The 25361-nt window shown below is 35.5% G+C and overlaps 1 protein-coding gene across 2 annotated transcripts in view; it reads right to left on the reverse strand.

The window, feature by feature from the left end:
• The window catches only part of DSG1 (desmoglein 1), a 39305-nt gene extending 15351 nt beyond the window's left edge, over positions 1-23954 (reverse strand). For both annotated transcript variants that reach the window (XM_006150575.2, XM_006150576.2), the window contains exons 1-9: positions 23725-23954; positions 14416-14451; positions 13679-13810; positions 11524-11679; positions 8935-9079; positions 6616-6782; positions 4356-4490; positions 3855-4040; positions 1581-1840 (exon numbers count right to left, since the gene is read on the reverse strand). In XM_006150575.2, the coding sequence (XP_006150637.1) occupies positions 1581-1840; positions 3855-4040; positions 4356-4490; positions 6616-6782; positions 8935-9079; positions 11524-11679; positions 13679-13810; positions 14416-14451; positions 23725-23772 (1265 nt within the window). In that variant the 5' untranslated portion in view covers positions 23773-23954. The remainder of the gene's footprint in view (positions 1-1580; positions 1841-3854; positions 4041-4355; positions 4491-6615; positions 6783-8934; positions 9080-11523; positions 11680-13678; positions 13811-14415; positions 14452-23724) is intronic.
• Between the last annotated feature and the right edge of the window lie 1407 nt (positions 23955-25361).

Raw genomic sequence — 25361 nt, forward strand, 5'->3', positions numbered from 1 at the left:
AAGCTCTGGGAATATATCTTTGAGAGGAACAGTGATGAGGGGGTTGCCCTCAGTGATTCCTGTGGGGTACCAGAAAGCTCAGCACTGCTTGCAGTACGGCCTAAGAAGAGCTATGATGGCACTACTTGGTGAGAACAGAGAGGAAGAACTTTGAAAGCCTATCTGTGAGGTCTTTCCTCACCGTTCTCCTCGATCACAGTCACATGTACAAATACGCGTATACATGTGCACACATTTTCATGATTAAGTGTAGTAGCTCCCCTTACTGAAGGGCACGCCTTCTAAAACACCCAGCGAATGCCTGAAACCACAGATAATACTAAACCCTGTACATAATATCTTTTTTCCTATACACGTATACCAATGATAAAGTTTATGTATAAATTAGGCACAGTAAAAGATGAAGAACAATGACTAATAAGATAGAACATTACAACAATATATTGTAATAAAATTTATGTGAATGTACCCTCTTTCTCTCAAAATATCCTACAATTGGATTAGACACTGGTGCAGCAGTAAAATGTGAGGTTCTGCAAGGTGATCACACATAGGAAGGTCTCAGATCAAGTATGGAAACATCCTTGAGTGTGCTGGACACACGTGTGACCATGGTCTGGGGCCAGCTGAAGGCTGGGCATAATCCGATGGATGGGGATCATGTTAGGGAGTACTGTCTCTATTTCTCTGTCTATCTTGCTCATGGAAGAAGTAAATAAACTAAAAAAAATACCTTATTGCACTACATGACTGTGATTGGCCTCAGGTAATTGAAACCATGGAAACAAAATTGAGGATAAGGGAGAATTACTGTACAAATATTTGTACATATAGAATTTTTAAAGGGGACATAGCTTACTTTTTCCTTACAAGAACTACTTTTTCATACCAAAGTTATTGACCAAGATCATGTGCTGATTAAAATGAAGGAGGTAACTGAATTGAGCCAAGTCTAATTGTTTTAAGCAGGGCAAATTTGCAATGGAAAAATTAATCTCATGACATCTTACAGGGGAATAATCATAGCATGTGGCAATCAGTTAATTGACTAGTAAGATATACAAACCCAGGAATGTCAAAACTTCAGAGATCTATTATTATCACAAAGTATATCTTTGCAGTTCATCTTACATCTTGCAAATTGTTATATTTTCTTAAGCATCTAATTTAAATAACAATTTAGTAGTTAGTATTTTTTTAAGACAGATTTTTTGCTATAGGGCATATGAGCTTCCTGGAGACAAAGACAGAGAGACAGAAAGCAAGAAATCACCCCTCGAGTGAATGGCCATGCCACTCTCCTTTCTCCTCCATTCTTCTGTTGGGACTTTGGTCATACATGCATATGTGCCAGGCATGAGTTTTAAGCTGCCAGGTCTAGGACTTGAACTGCGGTTGACTAGATGGGAGTCCACAATGTAACCGTTAGACCATCTGCTGGTCCCAGTTAGTACTTTTTACATTTGAATGATGATTGAAAGATAGTGAAACATTTTAATTCAGATACCTCAGATGTCTAAAATAAAAAAGGACTTAAGTTTACTATGTAGTAAAAATGAGTTAGAAAATGGCATTCTTACCGAACAGTTGCTGAAGCTAAACCTGTGTCCAGGTCAATAGCTGGAAAGCCTCCCAGCTTATAACCTTGTCCCATGTTACTAGTTACTACAAATGTCTTTGAACCTGGACGGAACACTGAGCCTTCAATTACGTTGGATACAGCCACAGAGATTGCAGTTGCTGTGAGTTTATATTGAGACATAATTGAATGATGAAATTCAGCTTTATTTCTAACGCCAATACTGAGTTGCAGATTTTGCATAGCTTCATAATCTAAGGGCTAGAAAATATAGAATGAAATACTTTTATTAGAAGAAGACAAAACATTCCAGATAAAAGTCCTTTGAGAATACTTAAAAATTCTTATGTTCTTTTAAAAAAATTACATATGTATGTATAAACTGATTCTTAATTCAATGTAAATACATGTAAAGATAGTAATAAAAATCCAGTTGCCCTGTATCGTTTAAAAAGTTGAAAATGATTGATATAAGCTTTAATTGTCCACCAAACATACTAATCTTAAACTTAGACTTAAAACTGGTAGCTGAATTTACATATTTTGTGGTGCAATGACAACTGATGCTAGTGTCAATCATTTCATCCTTCTCAGAAAATATCTCTATGGATTTCAATGTATGAGTCAAACATAATGGAAGTTGAATCATTTGGGTTTATCCATAAAGCTTTAGAAAAAAAATTCACTTCTGTGAATATGAATCTTTGAATAAAGTCACAGAATGTAATATATATATGATACTCAAAAACTCCTTATTTCCTTCAACATATCTTAGGAAAAAATCAATTTCATATTATAAAATAATCAACATAACACTTTACATTAGGAAAGATGATGTCAATATCTCCAACTCAGAAAATCCACAAAGAACTGTGCCGTTATGGTCATATGTACCAAATATGTTAAGTTGTTGGGAAAGTCATGATGCATTTTTGCATAAGAAAACAGAAAAGTACATCATGAATTTCCCAACAACCTAATACTTTTCTAAAACTTCCCATGAAAGTAGTTTAGGTGAAAATAGAGATTCATATATGGAACTCTTGTACTTAGCTAAAACGTCGAATCTTTGTTCTATTGTTGGTTTTTATTTGTAATTTAAAGGATAGCTGTACAATCATGTATACATATACATCACACACATACTTTTTGAAGACCCCTCATACATATTTTTGCACAGAGAGAGAGAGTGAGAACAAGTGGGTTGAATGATTTTCTAAAGTGATATAGTGCTTTGGGGGTGAAATAAATTAGACTCCATATGTCCAGTATCTTAATAGAACTGTGGAAAGAAAACAAACTTCACAACTAGGGAAACTTCAGTTTGAATGTTGGCTGTACTATTTACTACCTATGAGGATGTGAGTAGGTTATGTATCTTCTCTGAACCTCAATCTGCGACATGGGCCTGATATAATCTAATTTGAAAAGACACTGTATGAAATGAACTTGAGCATTTGGACACCACTTCAAGTGGAAGCTTTAGGCAAGGTGACATTTTATGAAGACACAGGAGGCAAAAGACCACTCGTTCTTATGGGAACAGAATTCCTTAGGAGTCTGTTTCTCGGTATGTTCTCAAAGAGAGAAATAATTAAAAAGGGATTACACTTTACCATGAAGGACACATACTGCATGAATCATATGCAATCACTGTACAGCTACTGTAGATTTTTCAAATGGAATCTAGATGTCTTATAGCACAGGAGAAACCTGCACTATCAGACCCCTAGGAGCAAGATGTTTTTTCTCACATTTCACATTCTGTTGCAACCAAATATGGTAGATCACTAAATAGGTAAGATATAGGAGAAAACCATTGACTTGGGACAAACCTCTTGTATTTTTGTGCTCTTAATAAACCTTGATCAGTAGCAACACTGTATAATTGACTTACAATGTTGATATGGATGCATTTTTTTATGTGCATGTTAAATTCACTTCTAAAAACGTCCTTAAAATATTAACTTAAGGATTAATCATACTTCATTATAAGCATAAGATTCTTATTTTAAAACATTTTTTAATTTATATGTTCTGTTGGGATGTACTGTAATAATAAATATAGTTTCAAGTTAAACTTGAATGCCTATTTCCATGAAATGAAATAAGCAGAAAAACTCCCTGTCAAAAAGACTGTTGTTTAAAATTTTAAAACATACTGATTTTTATTCATTCACTGACTCATTAGTGAGATTTCAACATCATTTTATTTTATAGTTAACATTTTGTAAAAGAGCAATAAAGCCAAATATTTAGGATAATTAGAACATACCTTAACAACCTTTAAAATTCCCACATTTGTTCTTTCATTCATTTCTATTTCAAACCAATTTCCTTCATTTCCAGAGATAAAGAAAATCACTGCTATCCAGTTGGCTGTGAACTCTTCATCCAAATCAATTACTCTTATCTGGAGCAAATCTGAATGTAGAGCATTTTCTTCGATATTTACAGAATACTGAAACAAGAAGTAAATAATCTTAATACAAACTGTGTGAGAGAAGAGCTATAGTAGATTTATATTGGAATTCTTATTGCTATTCATTATTCAACCAAAATTACTGTTTATAATCTCACTTTTCATTATTGTTTCCCTATTATATTATTATTAATCAATGTTTCCCTATTATATTACCAAGGACTAGAAAAAGGTATGTGTCTATATTTGGGTTGTATGTTACGAAGCAGCATGTATACCTGTAAACAGAATTGTTCATATGAATTTTAGAATAGAATTCATTTAAAGTTACTCATTTCGAGAGCAAGTACTTACCGAGGACTGTTCCATGTATGGGATGTTATCATTGACATCGAGGATTTTAATGTTGCATTCACACTCCGCTGACATGCCATCTGCCCCACCGTCTCTGTCTGAGCCTCTTACAGCAAGAGAATACTGGCCATATTGCTACAAATACACATTACAAGCAAGATCATACTTGATGTAGAGAACCTTTATTTTGCCTTATAAAAATTATTTAAAAATGTTGGTTGGATATATACCTAAATCTATGATAAAGATGGGGTAACATAGAATAAGTAAAATCCACAAATCTCATGAGAATCAATATGGACGTTGCCACTTAAATTCTCAACAACGCCTATCCAGCATCATTGAAAAGAAGAACACTTTTTTGAAAAGGTCTCATTCTTTATTACTAATAATGTGTATAGAGGTTGGAAAAGTTTGTAAGGAGTAAAATGAACTTGAATAATTCCGAATGAATCGGCTTTTAAGTGTGCAAGAAAAAGAGAAATGACAAATGACTTGCCTTTCTTGGGAGGCAGTGGGTTGTACCAATAGAGTTTTCAATGAGGTACCTACTCTTGATTGTATTTACTAGTGCTTAACATTTTTAGAAGGTGGTGAAATCTATGGTTTCAGTTTCCACAGATCTCTGTGTGGACCCCAGGTTAAGAATATCTGTTCTGATGCTTCTTAACAGCTATAGGGTCCCTTTATTTATGACATCTCCTTAGAGCTCTTTACCATTCAAGCTCTTTTGATATTAAAGGAATATCATTGGGCTGTTCAGGAAAATTAGAGAGAAGAAAAAGCTAATCAATTTCTTTTATGGTGATTTTCAAATAAGTGAAAAGATTTAGGTGATCTGGAAACAGATAACATTTGGATTATTAACAAGTACAAAAATAATTCTCTCTATTCTAACCCTAGGAGTCACTAGCAGGAGATTATAATTTTATAATAATGAAAACATAATTTAATTGGATATCATTTACAAAGTAAATTAAGTATATTGCTCATTTATCTCCTTAACATACATACAGGTTAGCAATATTCTATTTAAAGACAATATTTTAAAAAATCATTAAAAAGTAGTTATTTTAAAATTAAATCATGGGACCACATGGGGTGAAAGAAACCACATAACATGATTCTAATCTGTTAGAAATCACTAGTTATTTTTTTATTTGTAAATGAAAAGATGGTATGGATATTATTTAATTTGTAATCTTGTGATTCATTTCCCAAAGAAAACAAGTAGATGGACTGTTAGTAGATATTACATAGGAAAAAAAAAAGACTCACCAAGCTGGGGACAAAATAGCAGTGTTTCATAAATTTCTTTCATTATAGAACATACAATTTTTTAAAATGGAGCTTTTGCCTCTATCTTATACATATTTCAATGTACTATCACAATATAGTTTTCTTGAATAGAGGCAAATCTTAATTGATTGACGATGAAAACGTCAGCATAAAATGTATCAAGGAAGGCCCATTTTTTTCATCTTGAAGATGTCATCACCATCTTATGTCATCACCATCATGTGAAAAGGTTATCTAATAAAGTTTTAAAACATCATTTTCCTTTTCTTTCTCTTGTGATTAAAAAAACCCTTTCAGTGAGCATGTACACTCACAGAAACAGAGAGAGAGAGAGAGAGAGAGAGAGAGAGAGAGAGAGAACCCTCTAATGAGGCATGGTCATACAATTTTTTAAAATGGAGCTTTTGCCTCTATCTTATACATATTTCAATGTACTATCACAATATAGTTTTCTTGAATAGAGGCAAATCTTAATTGATTGACGATGAAAACGTCAGCATAAAATGTATCAAGGAAGGCCCATTTTTTTCATCTTGAAGATGTCATCACCATCTTATGTCATCACCATCATGTGAAAAGGTTATCTAATAAAGTTTTAAAACATCATTTTCCTTTTCTTTCTCTTGTGATTAAAAAAACCCTTTCAGTGAGCATGTACACTCACAGAAACAGAGAGAGAGAGAGAGAGAGAGAGAGAGAGAACCCTCTAATGAGGCATGGTCATAATTCAATCCTTTTTGTTTCATTTTTTTCTCCTGGCACAATTTTGGGTATCCAGATACAGGTGTCTGGCGTGTTTTTCAAACTTCAGGGACTGCAATTTGAACAGTGGTAGGTTATGTGAGTCCTGGCTCCCTTAACTACCAGGTTATGGTGGTAGCCCACTTTTTCTCCTTTTTAAAGGTACCCTTGCTTTTAGAATCAGTTCATTTGACACCAAAAACGTATCGAGAATAATTACCTCTCTGTCTAGAAAATTGTTCATTGTTCGAATTTCCCCAGTATTTCTGTTGATAATAAACATTGGTGAATCGGAAGGTTCCTGTCTTATGATCTTGAAGGCGATTTTTGAGTTCAAGTTATTTGGTTCATCTGCATCGGTAGCATTGAGCTTCATCACCAACGTATCTAGAAATCAAGGAAAATTGATTGCAAACAATCACCATCAGTTTACACTTTTATTACAATCTAGCACAGTATTATGTTTCTAACAAGCCATCACAGTCAGCAGGGACATTTAGTGTACACTTGGCCATCTTCTCTTTCTAGTCCTTCGGCATATCAATATCTGAGCTCCTCTTTATACCTTTGCCTTGATAAAAAGATCCCATTTACAATCTAGGCATTATCTATGGCCGAGAAACAAAGCAAATGTGTTTTTCCTGGCTTTCTATTTCATATGCTAGTATAACTCCTTTTTCTTTTGCTGATTTTCTTTCTTTGTTTTTCTTAGGACACTATGGTAAAACAAAATATCAAGACCAGACAAATTTTTTGAATCTTTAACACCTTTTATGTACTTGACTTCAGTTTCGACATGACATGTATTATCATGATAATAGTACTATCCTCATTAAATTTACATGAGAATTTAATAGCCAATGAGACAAAACTATGTAAAGTTTATACTTTTATGCTGAAAATGCACATTCAATAACTATTTATTATTATTGTTCTGTTTGAGGTGGTCTTTAGTTGAGTGCTTGGTAACCAGTAAACTGAAAAAATAATTTGTTTTACTACGTACATTGTCTTGTCTCTTATTTTTGCCATTAATCTTACAAGTAATTTAAAAAAAAGTTTTTGTCATAGGGTACACATGCAGACCAGAGAGAGACGAAAGAGGGAAAGTGAGAAACCAACCCCTGGGGGGATGATCATGCCATAATCCCTTAATCCCTTCTCCTCCTGGGATTTTGGGCATGCAGACATATGTGCCTGGCACGATTTCCAAGTTGCTGGGTCTGGGACTCAAACAATGGTTGATCATGTGGAAGGCCAGTGCCTTAACCAATATGCTACTGCTGGCCTCAACCTTACAAATAATTTGAATGAATGATAATGGAGAATGAGAAAAGCTGCCAGTGTTTACCCATCAACTAGAATTCTTTTCTACTCTCCAACTTTATTTCAAGTGTAATTTTCCTACAAATGCACGGAGGCATTCCTTCTCACTCTCTCTCTTTCTCTCTTTCTTTGTCTCTGTCACCTGCCCTCTCTATCTGTAATCCTTTTAGTATAAATTAAAATAAATTTCATTAGACAATGAACTGATTATGATACATTTATGTAATGAAACCGATGCCACTATTAAAATGAGTAAAGATACCTACATGTGATATAAATATACTTTCAAACAAAAGTTTACGTTGTGAATGAATATGCAGAGATGATTGACTGTAATTGCAAAACTGTACTCATTTATGTTTAAGTAATCATAGAACACATGTACCTAAGTAACCAATGGTACTCCTTGCACCTGAAGAATGGTACTAGAGAAAGCAAAGAACCAATTTACAGTCTCTCTGTAGTTTCTGTAGTGCATGAATTTTTTACCATGAACATTTTATAATAATATGTCCTAAATTTCAAAGTATAAGCACAGTATTTTAATGAATAAAAGTGAAATGTAAGGATTTTTGAAATTGATAAGATGTTATACCACTTAAAGATGAAAAGTGACAATGGTAATTTGAAGTTTTTACTTCAAATGAGCCATTGTTCCTGTTGTTTTGGTTGTACTCAGGACCATCTTCAAAAGTGTGCTAAGGTGTTAATAACTCTCCTCCCAAGTGTGCACTGTAGGCCAAATAGGATTTAATTTATAATGCATTGCAAATCCCTAAAATCGGCAACTCCAGTTAAAAGCAAACAAAACTGATATTTATTAAATCAGATTTAAGAAGGGAAAGATAATGTTTATTTCCCATTTATTTGTCATGAACAAAAGTTCTTGGCCATTAGTACAGTCAGGTCTGGAGGCCAAATCCCATCCCAATACCCCTAACACAACCATGCAAAATACTTTTGAAATTTCTCAGCGTAGGAATATCTACAGAGCTAGTATGTGAGATACATGAGAAAAGTCTTCCTCATTGTTTGGAGCCACTTCCTTTGTTGAAGGAAAAGCCTTTCTTCCTGCATTTTTGTTTTTGCTGCTTATTTCTTACATTCTTGATGTGCACTTTGACATAGCTTAGCATCTAATTAGGTGTCTGGCTGTTAAAAATTATCTGGAAGTCAATATATTTGTGTTTATTTAATAAAGGAGATTACTTACTTGCATTAGAATTTTCTTCTATTTGTCCTATAAATGTAGACATCAAAAATACTGGGGGATTGTCATTTATATCCAAAACCCTGACTCTGAGTTCAAGAGGCCTCTCTAAATCTTGTCCCATTGAATTCAGAGCCCTGCAAACAATCTAGAAGAAGAAAAGGGAATAATTACACAGCAAAAAATATATTTAATAAGCTCTTTTTCTTTTTACTATGCTAAGCACTGTGGGAAATTAAAAGAAAAGTAAGATATTAGTATTTCATACTAGAATGTAGGTACAAATGGTATTTCTAATCAATGAAGGAAGGCAATCAAACACTAAATACCATTTAATCCAAAGTATCATGATAAATTATATATAGGAAGAACAAAAATGCATGATTTCATAAGAGGATGTAATGATTGAGCTAGATCTTGAAAGAGCATTATCAAGTGGAATTGGGCAGTGGTAGGGTGTTCTCAGTGAAGAGATTCATATGAGAAAAGAAAAGGAGTGATGAAAGTAATGTTTGAAATTAGAAATAGGGATGGAGGGAGAAGAACAGTAAGGATGTGGTAAAAGACAGTCATATAGTGTCTTCAAAGAAATGAAGCATTTTTAAGTGAGGTGGTGGCTACATAGCTGTTTATTTTAACTACTGAGGCAGGGAGCCTGAGCAGCTTCTGATGGAGGTATAGACCAGGACTCTGCCAGATCCTTCATTGAATCCCATCCAGGAAGAGAGCTGAGGGAGGTGGAAGAAGAAAAGGCATTCCAGTGTAAAAAAGAGCCAGTAACTCTGGACAGTTAATTATTATTACTTATATTTGAGGTGTGTGTTAAGTGTAATGTGTATTATTTTATATATGTGGTATAGTTCTTATGAAAATCCATATTCTTCGAGAAAATCAAAGGGGCTGGCCTGCTGACTTAGGGAGTTTGTGGAGAAACAATATGGGAGACAAGATTTAGAACTGATTTACAATTAATTTATATTTAGAATTGAAGGTTAAGGATATAAAGGTTAAGGAACTAAATTAGTCCTGGGAATACAGATAAGCAGTATAGGTGATACCAGCAAATGTAGATTACCATTTGAAGTGTTTTTGGATATGGATTGATAGAAGTTGAATAGAGGAGGTTAGAAGATCAAAATAGGGTTTCCTTATTTCTTTACATATTTTAAATTTTAAGTATTAAGAAATGTTGACCATAATGATGGAAGTGGAAGTAGCCAATGGCACAAACAAGGTTGATAGAATGAGGTTCTTTAAGAAGCAGGTAATTAAAGGACATTGGAAATATCTTGGGTTAAGCTGTCGGAAAAAGTAGAAAATTGGTCCTACTTGTGGATCTAATGAAGAACATTTCTAAACTGGAAGAGAGAGTATGAACTGTGGAAGTTTGTGATGAATGGCTTCAACCTTTTTAGTGAAGTTGGTCATGTGGTCAGCGATTTAGAGTGGGAATGAGGGTGAGGGTTTGAAGAGAGAGAATATTTAAATTATATGACAGCTCCTGTAAGTATAGAATGAGATTCAGTTAAGGATCAATGAATTTCCAAGGCACATTCAGAGTTCAGGTGTGCTTCAGCAATGTGAATTTATAATAAAGTATTTTCACCCAGAAAAGACTCAGTACCTCCAGAATCATTACTCAACATTGGAGTTAAAGGAAACCAACATTTTTAACTGCATTAAAGAAAAAAGAGTTAAAATTACATGTTCTTCCAAACACATATTCTAATTTGCCAAGAGTGACCAACAAGAAGTTAGAATGCTTGCTGAAACCTAAATCAGACACTCCTTTTCCTCTTAATCTTCTCTTTGTTTCTTTTGGGACATGGGTGCTTATGAATTAAGAAATGACCCAAAATGCCCAATATCAAGACTACTGAAATCAAACTAAGTATGATCTGAGTTTAAGAACGGTGGTTACCAGGACCAGCTGATGGTGTAATAGTTATGCTGCTGGACCCTCACATAGTCAACCACAGTTTGAATTGTGGATCCAGCAGCTTAAAACTCGTGCTGGGTGCATGTATGTGTATGCCCAACATCCCAAGAGGAGAATGGAGGGGAAGGGATTGAGATGTGGCCATTCCACCTGTGGGGTGAGTTCTCACTTTCTGTCTCTCTCTGTCTGGTGAGTACACACTGCCTTTAGCAAAAAAAAAATCTCTTAAAAAAGAAACAAAATATGGTGGTTAGCAATGACTGAGATCACTGAGGGGAGGAAACGATGGGGAGATGCTAGTCAAAAAATACATAATTCCATTTAGGAGAAATTATCTCAAGATACCTGTTGAACAGAATGGTGACTAGAGTTAATAAAGATAGACACCATTATAATCTTGAAAAATGCAAAGAAAGTGATTGTTAAGTGTTCTCACCAAAAAAATATCCCCCAAGCATCTGTTAATTATCTAGACTTAACCATTTCACAATGTATATATACTTCAATACATCATATCGTACATGATAAATGCATACAATTTTATCCGTAAACTAAACAAAATTCAATAACATATCTGAATATCTGGTGTTCCTAAAATTTTTTTAAAGAATAATTTAAACCTAAACATATATATTGACATGGAGCCAACTTACAAGAAAAGAGGGGGTGACCTCTCGATCAACTATAGATGTTATATTAATTTCACCAGTTTTTGGATTAATAATGAAGATTCCATAAGGTGGTTGATCAATTCCCATTCCAGAGATACGATATGTAACTTGCTGGTTTGCAGCACAGTCTGAGTGGATCTGTAGAAAGAACACAAATGAAAATATTACAGGGAGCAAATGGAGTTCTCTTTGCCATCTGACAGCTATCTTTCCTGGATATTGTTGAAAGCAATGATCCTATTATATTTTGGGAAGCACTGAAAATAGAGATTTATTTTCTTAGGAAAGTGTAATAATTATAGCCCTAGTATATTTATGGTAACTGATGAAGTAATAAAAGAAATTTAATTGTATTTCTAGCAGATAAGATAAAAGTAAAATATCACCACAATAAACCTATGTAGTCATCACTTGTCCATTCAACACTGAAAGGATTTTAAGAAAAGTTTATTTATTTATTTCTCCCATGAGTGAGAGCTAAAGCGAAATAGGAAGACAGCACTCCCAATAAGGTCTTGATGCTGCAACATACCCTCACCCCCTGCCAGCGTCTGCAGGCCGCACGTTACGAACACACATCTGCCCAGTGTACTCAGACTCTGGACGTGAACCTGGGACCTTCCCATGAGGGTCAGCCTCTCAGAGCAGTCGTGTTTTACTGCTGTATCAGTGTCCAGTCTCCAACGTATATAATTTGATCTCATATTATTATCAGATTCTGTGCTAGTCCTGGGGCTGGATAAGCAAACTCCGTACCCTCTTTGGGAGTGTAGCAATGCTGTCATTGTAAATTTTGATCTTCAGATTCCAAAATTTTGTAAAAAGCAAAGTTTTAGAAGGAAGTTTCAAGTGACAAGAGTTATCTGGCTATGCATCAAAGCTCTTCATTCCAGGGAACCAGCAGTTAGCGTAATGGCTATGTCGCTGGACTCCCACGTAGTCGACCGCGGTTCGTGTCCTAGACCCGGTGGCTTAAAACTCACGCCGGGCGCGTGTGCGTGCGTGCCCAAGATCCCGAGAGGAGAATGGAGGAGAAGGGATTGAGGCGTGACCATCCCCCCTGGGGGGTGATTTCTCGCTTTCTGTCTCTATGTCTCTCTCTGTCTGTCTGGCGAGCGCACGTGCCCTACAGTGAAAATCTCCCCCCCCCCAAAAAAAAAACACAAAAAACTCTTCATTCTGAAAATGGGGGAGATATAGTAGCATAAGGAGACTTCTCCAAATTAATGGCTGTAGAAACCAGGAGCTTTTTTTTTTTTTAGAGGTTTTTGCTATAGGGCACGTGCACTCACCAGAAGACAGAGAGAGACAGAGAGACAGAAAGCGAGAAATCAACCCCCTGGGGGGATGGCCATGCCACAGTCCCTTCTCCTCCATTCTCCTCTTGGGATTTTGGGCATGCACGCACACGTGCCCAGCGTGAATTTAAGCCACCAGGTCCGGGACTTGAACCTCGGTCAACTACATGGGAGTCCAGCGACATAGCCATTATGCTAACTGCTGATCCCGAGCCCTTTTTGATATAAAGTAGTGTAAAGTAGTGTATGAATGTTAACACATCTACTGGGGCAAATCCGTGAACATCTGTGTGAACATGTGTGTCTGTGTACGTCAGTATATGCATATTCAGATCTATGTGAATCTGTGTGTATATTTTGAGTGTGTACAGGTGTAGAGAGAAAGGTAAAGGAAAATGAAATTAAAAGGAGAGTCTGGCAGTGGGCACATCACATATGTACAAATGTTGATAAATAAACAGAAAAGTAGGAATTCAATTCTAATAGATTGTGAGGCAAAAAGAGCATATTTTGAAGTGGCTCCTTTGAATGTCTTGAATGCTACTTCACTGTTTAAATCTCTCTATATTTTTTTCACCTAGAGTTTTGGATAGACATGGTTCTGTATATTAATTTCACCAATGAGGTGAGTCAGTGTTTAACTGTACCTGAGTGCTTAAATGTCTTGATTTATCCTTTATTGGAGATGAAGTTTTTATCATCAGAATGACAATGGATCTCAACTATGTTATAGCTTCTGAGTGAGACATGTTCATAGAATATTTAAAAACCAGGTTCTTTTGTAACTTTAATCCCTCTCTTTCAGATTTTCAATTTTATGTTTTGGGGTCGATACTTACTTTGGCTATTGGATTTCTTTTTGAGTTGTCTTCGCCTTCACGACAGGCTGCAGCAAACTTGATCCATTCCCGTTTTTGCCTTCTGATTGTACGCCACTTGATGGTGCCATTTTTAGCACTGTAATCTCTTTCCTTGAATAGGCAGGATAAAGCAATAGCATCCATTAACTTTTATTCATAATTTAAATTCCACTGGAGCTTTATTTATTTATTATCATCATAATCTTGTTAATATTACATTGGATTGCATATAACTTTACAGTGTATTACATTGCTTTTTCAAAAGGAAATGCCATGCATGTCAGTCAGTACAGAGACATTAATCTCCCCACTTCATCATTCAATATCTTTTCATTGTTTTTCCCGATCATTATTATTATTATTCCAATTATTTTTTTAAACAGTCAATCACTATTTCTCATTTTGCTTGTAAAAAGACTTTACCCATCATGAAATACTTCTCAGACCAATCCAGTTGAGAATACTATACCTGTCATCATCAACAGGTAATAAGCCATATCTGTTTCCCAAAACATCCTGCCTCTTGAAGGAGTGTTATTTATAAATGTCAAAAGGGAAGATGTTTAATTGGTAAAATTGGTAATCCTGATAATTTATTAAATCTAGCATTACATTAATTTAACTTATAAAATGGATTTTTCTTTAGAAAATGTTTTTAACTTCCACAAAAAACATCTTTTTTTTTAATTTGGAAAAGCAAATTTGCGATACATTACCTGAATTCGAAATTCACTGTTAATTTCCACCACCACCTACAAAAAAAGTAAGAATGTAACCATTAGTTTCAATGGACTACTTTGAAAATCATGTTATTTAATCATTTCCCCAAAACAGAAACTCTAGTCTGTGAGTTGTTAGAACTATTATGCCGGGTGGATCAGATTTATTTCTCAGATTTGATGATCATACTAAGAAATTTTTTCCTTTTTACCTTTCAATTTTGAAATCTCATTTTTGTTCTTGGCTTATTCCAAAACAGGTAGTCACATGGTAGGATATTTGAAGCTAGAACCCAGGGGGATTCAAGCCTTTCGACCAGGCTTGAAGCAGGTTCTCTGAAGTAAGACTTGTGTTTGAAGAACTAGGGATACTCCGGTGCTGTTGAGTGATGTTCAGCAATATGTTACAATACTAAAACCTCTGACTACAGTTTTAGGATCTAACTAGTCACAGATAGAAACTGAAAAGAACTTGGAGTGAAGAAAGGATATGAAGCAGAAAATTATCCAGAAAGCTTCAGAACATTTTCTCCTTCACAATCCAATTCTTGATGAAAAGTTTTCCTTCCAATATTCTTGAAAATTTTAAGATACTTTTTCACTTGCTTTGAGTTTAATGTATATATATACTTGTTTAAGACATTGTAAAATATTTTAAAAATCAGTGTTGAATTAGAAAGCATGAAAACAGTTATCATAATTGGACTTTATTTGTATCATGAATATAGGAAAATTACCGTTTGTATTTAAAAATTACTAATGAGCTAACTCTGTGGCCTGGTGGATAAGGTAGCTGAATCCCACATGGCCGACCATGTGGTTCAAGTGACAGACTTGAAGACTTAAGAAGCACACTGGAGGTATGTGTGTGTGTGTGTGTGTGTGTGTGTGTGTGTGTGTGTGTGCATACTCAAAATCCTAAAATGAGTAAGACATGGCAAAGAAAGCATTGTGGTGTGAATATTCTGTATGGGAGGAACTTTAATCTCACTCTCTCTTTTCATCTCTCTGTCTCTATCTGGAGAGCACACGTGCCCTCTAGCATACACACATACATATGTAAAGCTACCAATCATAGTCATTGTAGAATGTAGAAAATTACTTTTTTGTTTGCTATTGGGCACATGCACTTGCTGGGGATAGAGAAAGAGGGAGAGAAAGTGAGAATCACCCCTGGAAGGATGGCCATGCTAAGATCCCTGCTCCGTCCTCCTGGTGGGATTTTGGACAAGCACACATGCATGCCCAGCATATTTCAAGCCACTGGCTCTGGGCCTTAATCTCATGTATGATCCAGTGGCCTCAAACTTCATGCCAGCTCCTGACCCTGAAAATTGCTTGTTGTAGTTGATTTAAATTTTGCTATTAAAAAATGTTAAATTTTAGTCTCTTTTTAAATTTGCCCCATATTTAATAATTGAAGAAAATATCTATCTATGATCAATATGAGTACTATAGGAATAATGAATTATGGGAATTACATACTCATGAAATATATTTATTTATTATTATTATCACTGTTACAAGTCACTGAATGATAAATAAGTATTAGGCACTATGTCTAGAGAAATCCATACATTTTTGTCTTTGTAAAACATGCACATGGCCATTAGCAGTATCCTCATTTTACAGATAAGGACATTGAGACTTGAATATTAACTTCGAGCTAAGTAGAATTTCATACAATTTAACTGAAATTTGTGCTTGTGGGTTTTACAGTAATGTATAAGCTAGCTTATTCCTTTAAATACAATACTAAGACATAATAACAAACATTGGCTCAGCCTCCATGGCCCAGTCCATAGTGAAAAGAGCTGCACTACTGCAAGCCGCAGAGTCAACCTCAGATTCAGATTGCTGGGTCATCCATAAAACACTCCAAGTGTGTGTACAAGGGTGCTTAAGATCTGACAAGCTAGTAGGATGGGGAAGAGGAATCTCAAACTCTGTGAAGTGAGTTTCTCTCTCACTTTTCTAGTGCACATGCTCTCTATCATACAAAAAAATGATACTACAACTTTGGGAACGCAAAAATTCTGATTTTAATTTATTTTCACATCGTCTTTGTAATTAGTAATCCTTATATATGACAGTAGTAACACAGAGAAAAATGGCCCAAATGACTAGGACATGTACCTAAAATGCTACCTGCAGTGTCTACCTCACGTCTAGAACTGAGATGATGTTAATGTGAAATGCATACGTCTTGCTACCTGTGAACTTATGAGTACTTTCCCTTGTCTTTTGCTTGTAGGTGTTGGATGGGGATATAGGGGTGCCTTCTTTATTTGGAAGTCATTTCTTCATAGCCACAAAACTGTGTATGCGTCTGTTATCTGTTGTTGCACTTCTCTAACTGCTGTGAAATGTTAGTGCTGGTGTTTGTTTTGGGTAGCTATGCCAGATGACTAAGAAACCTTTCCAGTTTTATGAAGCTGGGTCATCCTTTTTCCCACAAGAGACAATTTAGGCAAAAGACCAAATAGGTTTCTCCATAGTGCCAGACTCCAGTTACATTGGTAATTAAAAAACTGCCAACGCTGCTTAAACTTGGTGGGTTGACCTAAGCTTATTTTCTTTTGCTCAGAGTCTTGGATAAATTCTGATACAAAGTCATTCTTAAACTTCTAAAGGCAAAATAATAAAATAAAAAGAGCATTTGGTAAGTCAGAACACCTTCAGTGTATTTTCTAAATTCTTTGAGCTTTAGTTTTCTCATTTGTAAAATGACAAGGGTAAACTATACTATGCAAAGGTAACTTCCCAGTTCTAACAACAAAGCCCTGTGTGCAGTAGGAACACATTGAAGTATTTCAATCATGGGAAGGGCATGATAAAATTGTGGGTTTAAAAAATTACCCTGACAACAGTTAGTTGGGAAGGTGGGAAGAGGCAGTGATTACAGGTCAGGGGAGGCTGAGAGTCTTGTGTCAATGGAATGTAGGGGTGGGAGGAGCCCCCCTTTTTCACCTCCCCCCCACCAGGAGCAGTGGGAATGGATAGGGTAAGCTCAAGGAGAGACAGTGCCCAGATGGAACTGACAGGGTTTATAAGCAGGTAGAATGGGGAAGTCTCAAGTGAAAGGGGGAAATTTTAAGTGATGGCAGCTTTAAACTGTAGAGCTCAGAACAAGGCAGTAGCAGAATTCTGCAGGTTAGAACAGATTTCACTTGAGATGCCAGAGAAATGCCCAGGTAAAGAGGCTTAGTGATTTGAAATATGTATCGGCACATTGAATGAAAGTTCAGGCTGGCTATGCAGATTTGAGATATATCTGCTCAGGCAGAACAGTAGAAGTCATGGGAGAATGTGACACTCCTAAAGTAGAGTATACAGGCTGTTGCTGAGGAATAAATAGGGGAATGCTTACACTTATATAACTGAAAATGAGGACATCAAATAAGAAACAAAGAAGTGGAGAAAGACTGGCCAAAGAGACAGGAGGAAATGATGAGGGGTCTTCAAAAAGTCATGGGAAATGCATATTATGAACAAAAAATACATGGATTTCAAATTTTTTTGCACCAAAATAAACAGATACTTTCATCTCATTTTTCCATCAATTGTTTTACGTACTCTTGTATAATACAATGAAGAATCAAAGGAAGGGGGAATTGAAAGACATGTGACGTGTGAACAAATGTCAGATGATCTGAAAAAGCAGGGTCTTGGGGAGTCATGAGATTGTCAGTGATCTGCAAGAGAGTATCTTCAGTGAGGTAAAATGGGCACTTGCCTGACTGAAAAGAATTGGAGAATAAAGTAGAAGGGAAAAGTACAAAGATGGCACTCTTTCAGGAGAATTAGTGATGAAATAGAAAAATGAGATGGTAAAATTAGATATAGAGTTCAAGGAAGTTTTTTCTTTTTTTGGAGGGGGAGAACGGTGTTATTTTGCAAACTGAGAAAGAGGAGAGAAATTAATTGATGTGAAAGAAGAGAGGTTCAGATAGAAGACACTTAACAGAGGCGTTATAATGGAAAGAACAGGAGGGATCAGGCAGAAGATGAAAGGACTTTGAAGACAGAGGTAAGGAAGAAAGGAAGGATGGAGATGATAAACAGTGAATTAGGAAAGGGAAATTTGAGGACATGGTCCTGAATGACTTAGATCCTCTAGATCCCTTGAGTAAGGGTGTGGTCATTTCCTGGCAATTAAGGGAGTTGTCTGGATTCAGAATAAGTTCGAATACATGCCATGGAGGCTGTGATGAAGATTCATAGAGTCAAACGGATCAAGTATAACTTAGCTATCTTGCTCACTGGATATTGGCATTGGGATAATTCACTTAGTCAATTTGTGCTTCAGTTTTCTCATTTGTATTTGGGATGAATGCCCTTTAAATCCTGAAATTCAGTGGAATGGTTCTCCTGTCCTCCCCTTCATTACTGTTTTAGGGTCCTATCCATTTATTTTTTGAAAAGCTACAGGACACAAAATGGCATGCTAATTTTAGTTATTCCCTGATATATTCAGTTTTAGTGGTTTTTGTTTAGGGATATTAAAGTTTGGACTATTTCATGTATGATAAAAATAGACTTGAGAGTAATAAGTAATATTTATTAAAAAATCTCTTACATTTAATAATTGTAAGGTGTTCTTCTACAGTTACTTGGTAGTTTTTGTTAATTACCAAATTTTAATATATTTGTAAACTATTAGGTATATCACAAAGGTGTGAACTGAAACAAAGATATAATAATCTACTTATAAACTTTCTCTTTTGTCTTTCCTTTGTACTCCTCTAACAGAGTATTAGTTTGGAGCTAATAACCCCTCAATGGGTTAATTTCTCTTATTCATTCATTGGCTTGTTTACTTTCGAAGAATATATTGAATGTATAAGTGGTTTCAAGGCTGGATTATGATTTTTAATGGGCTCAAATCCTAAAAATATTATGATAAGCCTTAGTTGATACACCAAGTAAACGCAATGCTACATCATAAAAATGTTAGGGAAAATTTAACGTGAGTCTTTCCATGCTTCATACCTTGATGATTTTTCTGGAAAGTGTGAAAAGAAGGAAAACATAAACCATCAAAAAATTCTTTTCTGCTATCCCTGCTTTGTGTGGCTAGATATCTGCTGAGAAATCTTGTACTGGTGTAAAGCACTATGAGAGATATAAAGGCAAATTGGACACAGAATTTGCCTTCAAATAATGTACAGTCAAATAGTTTTATGAGCAACAAGCAGTCATTAATTTATGGAGATATGGTTTGCTATTAGATAAATGGAAAAGACTGTGTTCTATTCTCATAGACCAATTAAGAGCATGGATCAGCAGCCAATGGTATTTAAAAAAATTTGACCTGCTTAAGCCTATTAAAGGAATTTGCATGCCAAGCATAACTAGCAAGGGCAGCATGACCCAGCACTCTGAAAGGGTGTTCCTGCAATCGAAAGGAGAGTAATAGTCTAACTGCAATGCCAGGCAGAGCAGGCCTCGTGCTTATACATTAAGCAATGCCTCTTAGGACACAGGGATATTCAGCAACAATATCCTTGAATTAAGTGTAGTGAAGAAAAAGTTATTAGAAATTAAGTGCTCTGGGTATTGACAAGAGTGCCATTTTTCTAGATTCAGAAGTCTTGATAGATAGGTGAATCTCGTTTCTAAGGTCCAGGTCTTCAGATTTATCAAGACAGTATTTCCCCAGTGCTTTAGGTTTCTTATTACCTAAAAGAGGGCAATGCAAATCAATTCAGTGATGATAAATTTATACTCCCCATTTTTATAAAGCTGAAAGAAGATGCTTAGCCTAAGTCTGCAGTAAGATAAAAAGTTATTATGAACACTATCTCAGTGGAAATGATTATGCTTAAATGCAGTTCATTAATTTCTCTGAATAAGTGAACCAAAAGATTGCTCTCATTTTCTAGAAAATATCTTATGGAATATAATACACACATAAATAAGCATGAAGTCTCCCTTCTGTTTATCTTCTGTTTGGTCTGTACTGTTTTTTCAGTCCTTTACTTGCATTAGGCATCTGTGAACGCAACGGTGGGAACTTAAGATGTCTAGATCAAATTAGTAGATAAACTATGTAATAAAATTTGTAATTTATTATTATTATATTTTAGTTTTGCTATAGGACACATGTGCTCACCAGAGAGAAAGTGAGAGAGTGAGCAAGGGAGAGAGAAAGTGAGAAATTACCCTCCAAGGAGAATGACCGTACTGCAATCACATCTCCATTTTCCTCTTGGGATTTTTGAGCCTGAGTGCTGAGAAAAACCTTGAAAAACTCATGTTCGTATCTTAAAGAATTTCAGATGAGTCCAAACTGTTGGAGTTAGTTTATTGAGTGATTAAAAGTTTTTTTTTTTTTTTTTTTAGTGAAACATTAACCCATAGAAAGAGGAGAAGGGAAGTTAGTATGATGAACTGATAACATCAGATCATGTGTGATAATAAAAATAAGTTTCTTTGTTCTTTGAATTTAAGCTGTAAAGTTTGCCTTTGTTGAAAAAGACACCTCGAGATTTGTATTGATTGAATGAACTAATCGAACCTGGCAAAGTTGCAAGTAATTGGTCAGGTATCATTAGAACTACAGAAATGCTACAACTTCTATTTCGCTTTCCAGCATGATTGTGACAAACTTTTGATCATCATCACAACCATCCACACAGATTTCTTACATTTGGTGCATAGGTTAACATTATCCTCCAGCATAGAAAAAATACTTTTTAACACTGAGTCTATGGTAGCGGAGAAAAAGAAAAGTAAATGCAGAATCGACAAAATGTATCTGGTTTGCCATATTTTAGCAGGTGTAAGCCATCGTCCAGAGACTTGTCTGAATAATGAAATATTCATGTAGCAATCTTGATCAGCATAAGAGATGCTCTTCCATTTTTTTCTCCCTGTTCCAACGCATTAATTTGAAGGACTAAAACTCTCAAGCATATTGAGCAGACTACACAATATTCCGGTAAATACATAGTTTTCTAGCTTTCAAATGGGTCTAAATTAAAGCTACTTCTAGTTTAAATGTCCTAAAGGTCTTCAAAAGTGTTCAAATATGTTTTCTAACATGGATTTTCATTTATCAACTTGGATCTGAAATTAATATAAACTTTAGATTTTTTTCTTTCTTTCTTTCTTTCTTTTTTTTTTGGTAAAGGCAAACATTCACCAGGAGGTAGCAACATTCACACAGGATATTGGGAGAGTTTGCTATGATGGTGGTTGTCTTTGGAGAAAAAAATTTTAAGCAAAACCCAGATAACTTCAAGGAATAATTTAAAAATCATCTGGCAAAATCAATTATAAAAATAAATTATGACCTACACAACATTATAAAGTGAAATATTTTACTAAAAAAAGTTGATGTCAAAGTGAAAATGAAATAATTTATTTCATGATAGCTTAAATTCCTTGAGAGGGACCAGCAGTTAGCGTAATGACTATGTTGCTGAATTCCCATGTAGTCGACTGCGGTTTGAGTTCTGGCCCCGGTGGCTTAAACTCATACTGGGCACGTGTGCATGCGTGTCCAAGATCCCGAGAGGAGAATGGAGGAGAAGGGATTGTGGCATGGACATCCCCCCTAAGGGGGGGTTTCTCGCTTTCTGTCTCTCTGTCTCTCTCTTTCTGGCGAACTCACACAGCCTATAGCAAAAACTTCTCCCCCTCAAAAAATATCCTTGAAAAATAATTTTCACAAGGCATATAAAATACTTGTGATTGATTCCAGAGTAAAATATGACCAACCCTTCTTTCTGCCCCCAAATTAAACCCCAAAACAAACAAACAAAACATGTGGACTCAGAAAAATAAAAATGCCTAGAAACTGTGTCTAAAGAGAGAAAGTTTCGTGAGGATACTTGCTTTAATAAAATGATAATATTTTACTGAATCATGAAAAATTAGCAAATACCATTTAAGGGGATGTAATTAGTTAGAAATAATCACAAAATCAGTGAGATAGATCTTATATATTCAATGAAATCAGCACTTAAAAATCTGAACAAAATTTAATTAATTGATCTTAATGGATTGAATTTACATGAAACCAAAGATAAAAGTGATCATTTGGTCATATGTGAATACTTGTATGTTTTATAATGTTGTATAATGCACATTGAACCCTGCCATACCACACGTTATAATATCCACTGATCCAAAAGGCTATAAAACAGAACTGATGTTTAAAGAACAGCTTGGAACTAAGTCTACCAGTTTATTAATGTTCATTTGTAACTAAATCTACTGTTTATGAATGCTCTTAGTTAGTAAGCTAAGTTCCAACTCACCAGTATACCTTGAATCAAAGATCTAACTTGTTATTATGAAAACCCAACATTCCAGTTCAAAAATTAAGCAAGTAAAAACAGATAGAAACCACAGCACTGCATCCTGCCAAGCTGGAGGGCGATTTCCCTGGCACCTATCTTTTGGATTACACTTATCATCCTGGGAGAGAAACTGAACTTTTAAAATCTTCTCCAAGAGTGAAATTGATGTAATGTTTTGATGTTCCATTTAGTATTATCTCAAAAAGAGAAAACAAGTAACACATGAGGGACGTGATGATAATGGCATTACATTCACCGGACCATTGACTGTGTAACTTTCTGTCCATCATTGCTGACTTTCCCGTAGAAAGAATAAGTAGAGTAATAACTATACTTACTCCTTAATTATAGACATTCCTTCACCTACTATGTCATTTATAAATCTCCTCTACTGTCATTTTTAAAAATTAAAAATGTTTTAAATAGAATCATAGTTTAGCAGTGTGGAGCTTACAGTACTAGTGGTATGGATTCTAACCACATTTGGAGCAGATGCAATTGTTTGGATAGTGAGGCCAGTCATGAACTGCTATGACTTTAATTTATATAGATCCTAGTTTTATGCTTGAAAAATTATAGTGAACCTGCCAGTAAATACATCAAGGAAATGAAAATAAAAATTAGGTTAAAAATCAGGAAATACCAGAGATACTCAGTTTTTAAGCTCACCTGCAAAAGAGAATTTGAACAACAAAGTGCTAGTAAGTAGTGATATGAATGTCCTGAATTCAATATTTTCCTAGCATGACTTAGCATGACTTTACCGTCAGAGATGTGATATGATGAATGGATACTGATGCCCTAATGTGATCTTGAGTCTTCAATTAAAGAGAGAAACACTATTTAAAAATCAACTTCATAAAATCACCTTGTCATTAACATAAATTTTTAATGAGTTTGGTTAGATATACAGGTTGCCACTAAATAGCCTTTTCTAAAAGGCTCTCGCTGTTTACAGTGAGAATGATATAAAGGCTTTTTAACAGAACCCACTTACCAGGAAAATTAACAGCACCACAGCTGTTCGGAAGGGGTGCCAGTCCATCCCTGCTGGGTTCTCTTACATCCAAGACCAAGGGAGTTTTGCTTGTTCTTCTCTGTTCTTTTCCTTTCCCCCACTCAGCTGGTGTCTGATTAAAATAATTTCGCAGTAGATGTTCTTACATGCAGGCTTTGAGGTGTTTCTGCCTTCCTCTGGGAGAAGGACTGAAGGTACGTATAACCAGTCTGGATCCCCACCCTAAAAACTTGGGCTGGTCTCACTGAAATGCTTGACAAGATCATCATTGCTCCCAGGTAAAAGCTCAGAGACACACCCTTCTTCCAGCTGCAAAGCAACTCTCTATGGACTAAGGAAGACTCACTCCTTTGCTAAAGGGTTTCAATGGCAGGTACTGAAAATGACTGAGCTGTGAACGGTCATATAGGGGTTTTTCACCCTATGCTTTTATTTATAGGTTGTTTAGCTTCTTCTCATATTAAAAAGGCAAGTATAGTTTGAGTGCTCATACTAGTCAAAGAGGATTATTGGTCTGATGTGTGTTGCCAAACCCTCAGGACACAGCAGAAAATTATAAACTTTCCATTTTTGTGAGTGTTAGAAATGATTCAACTTCTTTCTAAGTTGTTAAGAGACAGAAAAGATGATAATGTTGACGGTGATAATTTTTTAAAGCATTAACTCAAAGAGCAAAATTATATACTTACAATTATAAAGTGCTCTGTGTAAGTAACGATTCCCTTTAAGTGACCAGTTTTAGTCCATTTTCTCTCTAAACAAATATTTTCTCTCCCCAAGTATTTTCTTCTTTAACATTTTGCCGTTCTCAAATGCAGTAAACAAAACATAAAATCTCAGTAAGTTACATTAAAAGTAAATGATGAAAACCAGCAGTTAAGTTCCTGTTGCTAGTTTTTAAGGTGAGATTCGGTGCCTGAGATACTCATGGAAACAGAAAGCTGCTCTGCAGGTGAGGTGGGTTAAAAGTCGATGACAATACTCAAGCACAGAGCCAAGAGTCTATGCAGAGAGCCAATTAGGACATAGGGAATAACACTGAAGAAATGGCTGCCCACACATGCAAATAGGAAACCACATTCAGCAAATAGTGCAAATAGTGGTTTGTGCAAATAGTGGCCCTCACAGGGCAGTGTTTGAACATTTTCTTGGGATTTCTTCTCATCACCTGGCAATGTCTAGTACAAATATTATGAGTGGCAAAAAGTATGATGCTAGGTGCTTCTAGAGTAGAAATGGCAGTTTGGAAAGAGAGAGCTTTCTGTTAAGATATTATATTAAGTATGACCTAAAAGATGCTAAAAATGTCTTCCAAAGGAAGGATGTCTCTGAAGTAAGAGGGTCAAAATAAAATGCTGTCATTTCACTACAGGTATGTAGCAAAGAACATTTCTCAACAGCAGTCTGAAATGTCATGCTGTTCATTACAGAGCACAGAGGGGAGGAGATCAGCTACATATGTTTACTTGTAGTGAGTAATACACTTTATAAGAATCGATTGATGTGAATAAATACAAGGAGATGGGCAAGTTGAGTTTCTCATCAGCTGAGTAAAATGGAATGTGAATGTCGACTTATGACTTAGTCTGAACAACACATCAGTACTGGATTGTAGG

The sequence above is a fragment of the Tupaia chinensis genome, unplaced genomic scaffold (genome assembly GCF_000334495.1).
Source record: "Tupaia chinensis unplaced genomic scaffold, TupChi_1.0 Scaffold000290_1, whole genome shotgun sequence".
In the NCBI taxonomy this organism is placed as follows: domain Eukaryota; kingdom Metazoa; phylum Chordata; class Mammalia; order Scandentia; family Tupaiidae; genus Tupaia; species Tupaia belangeri.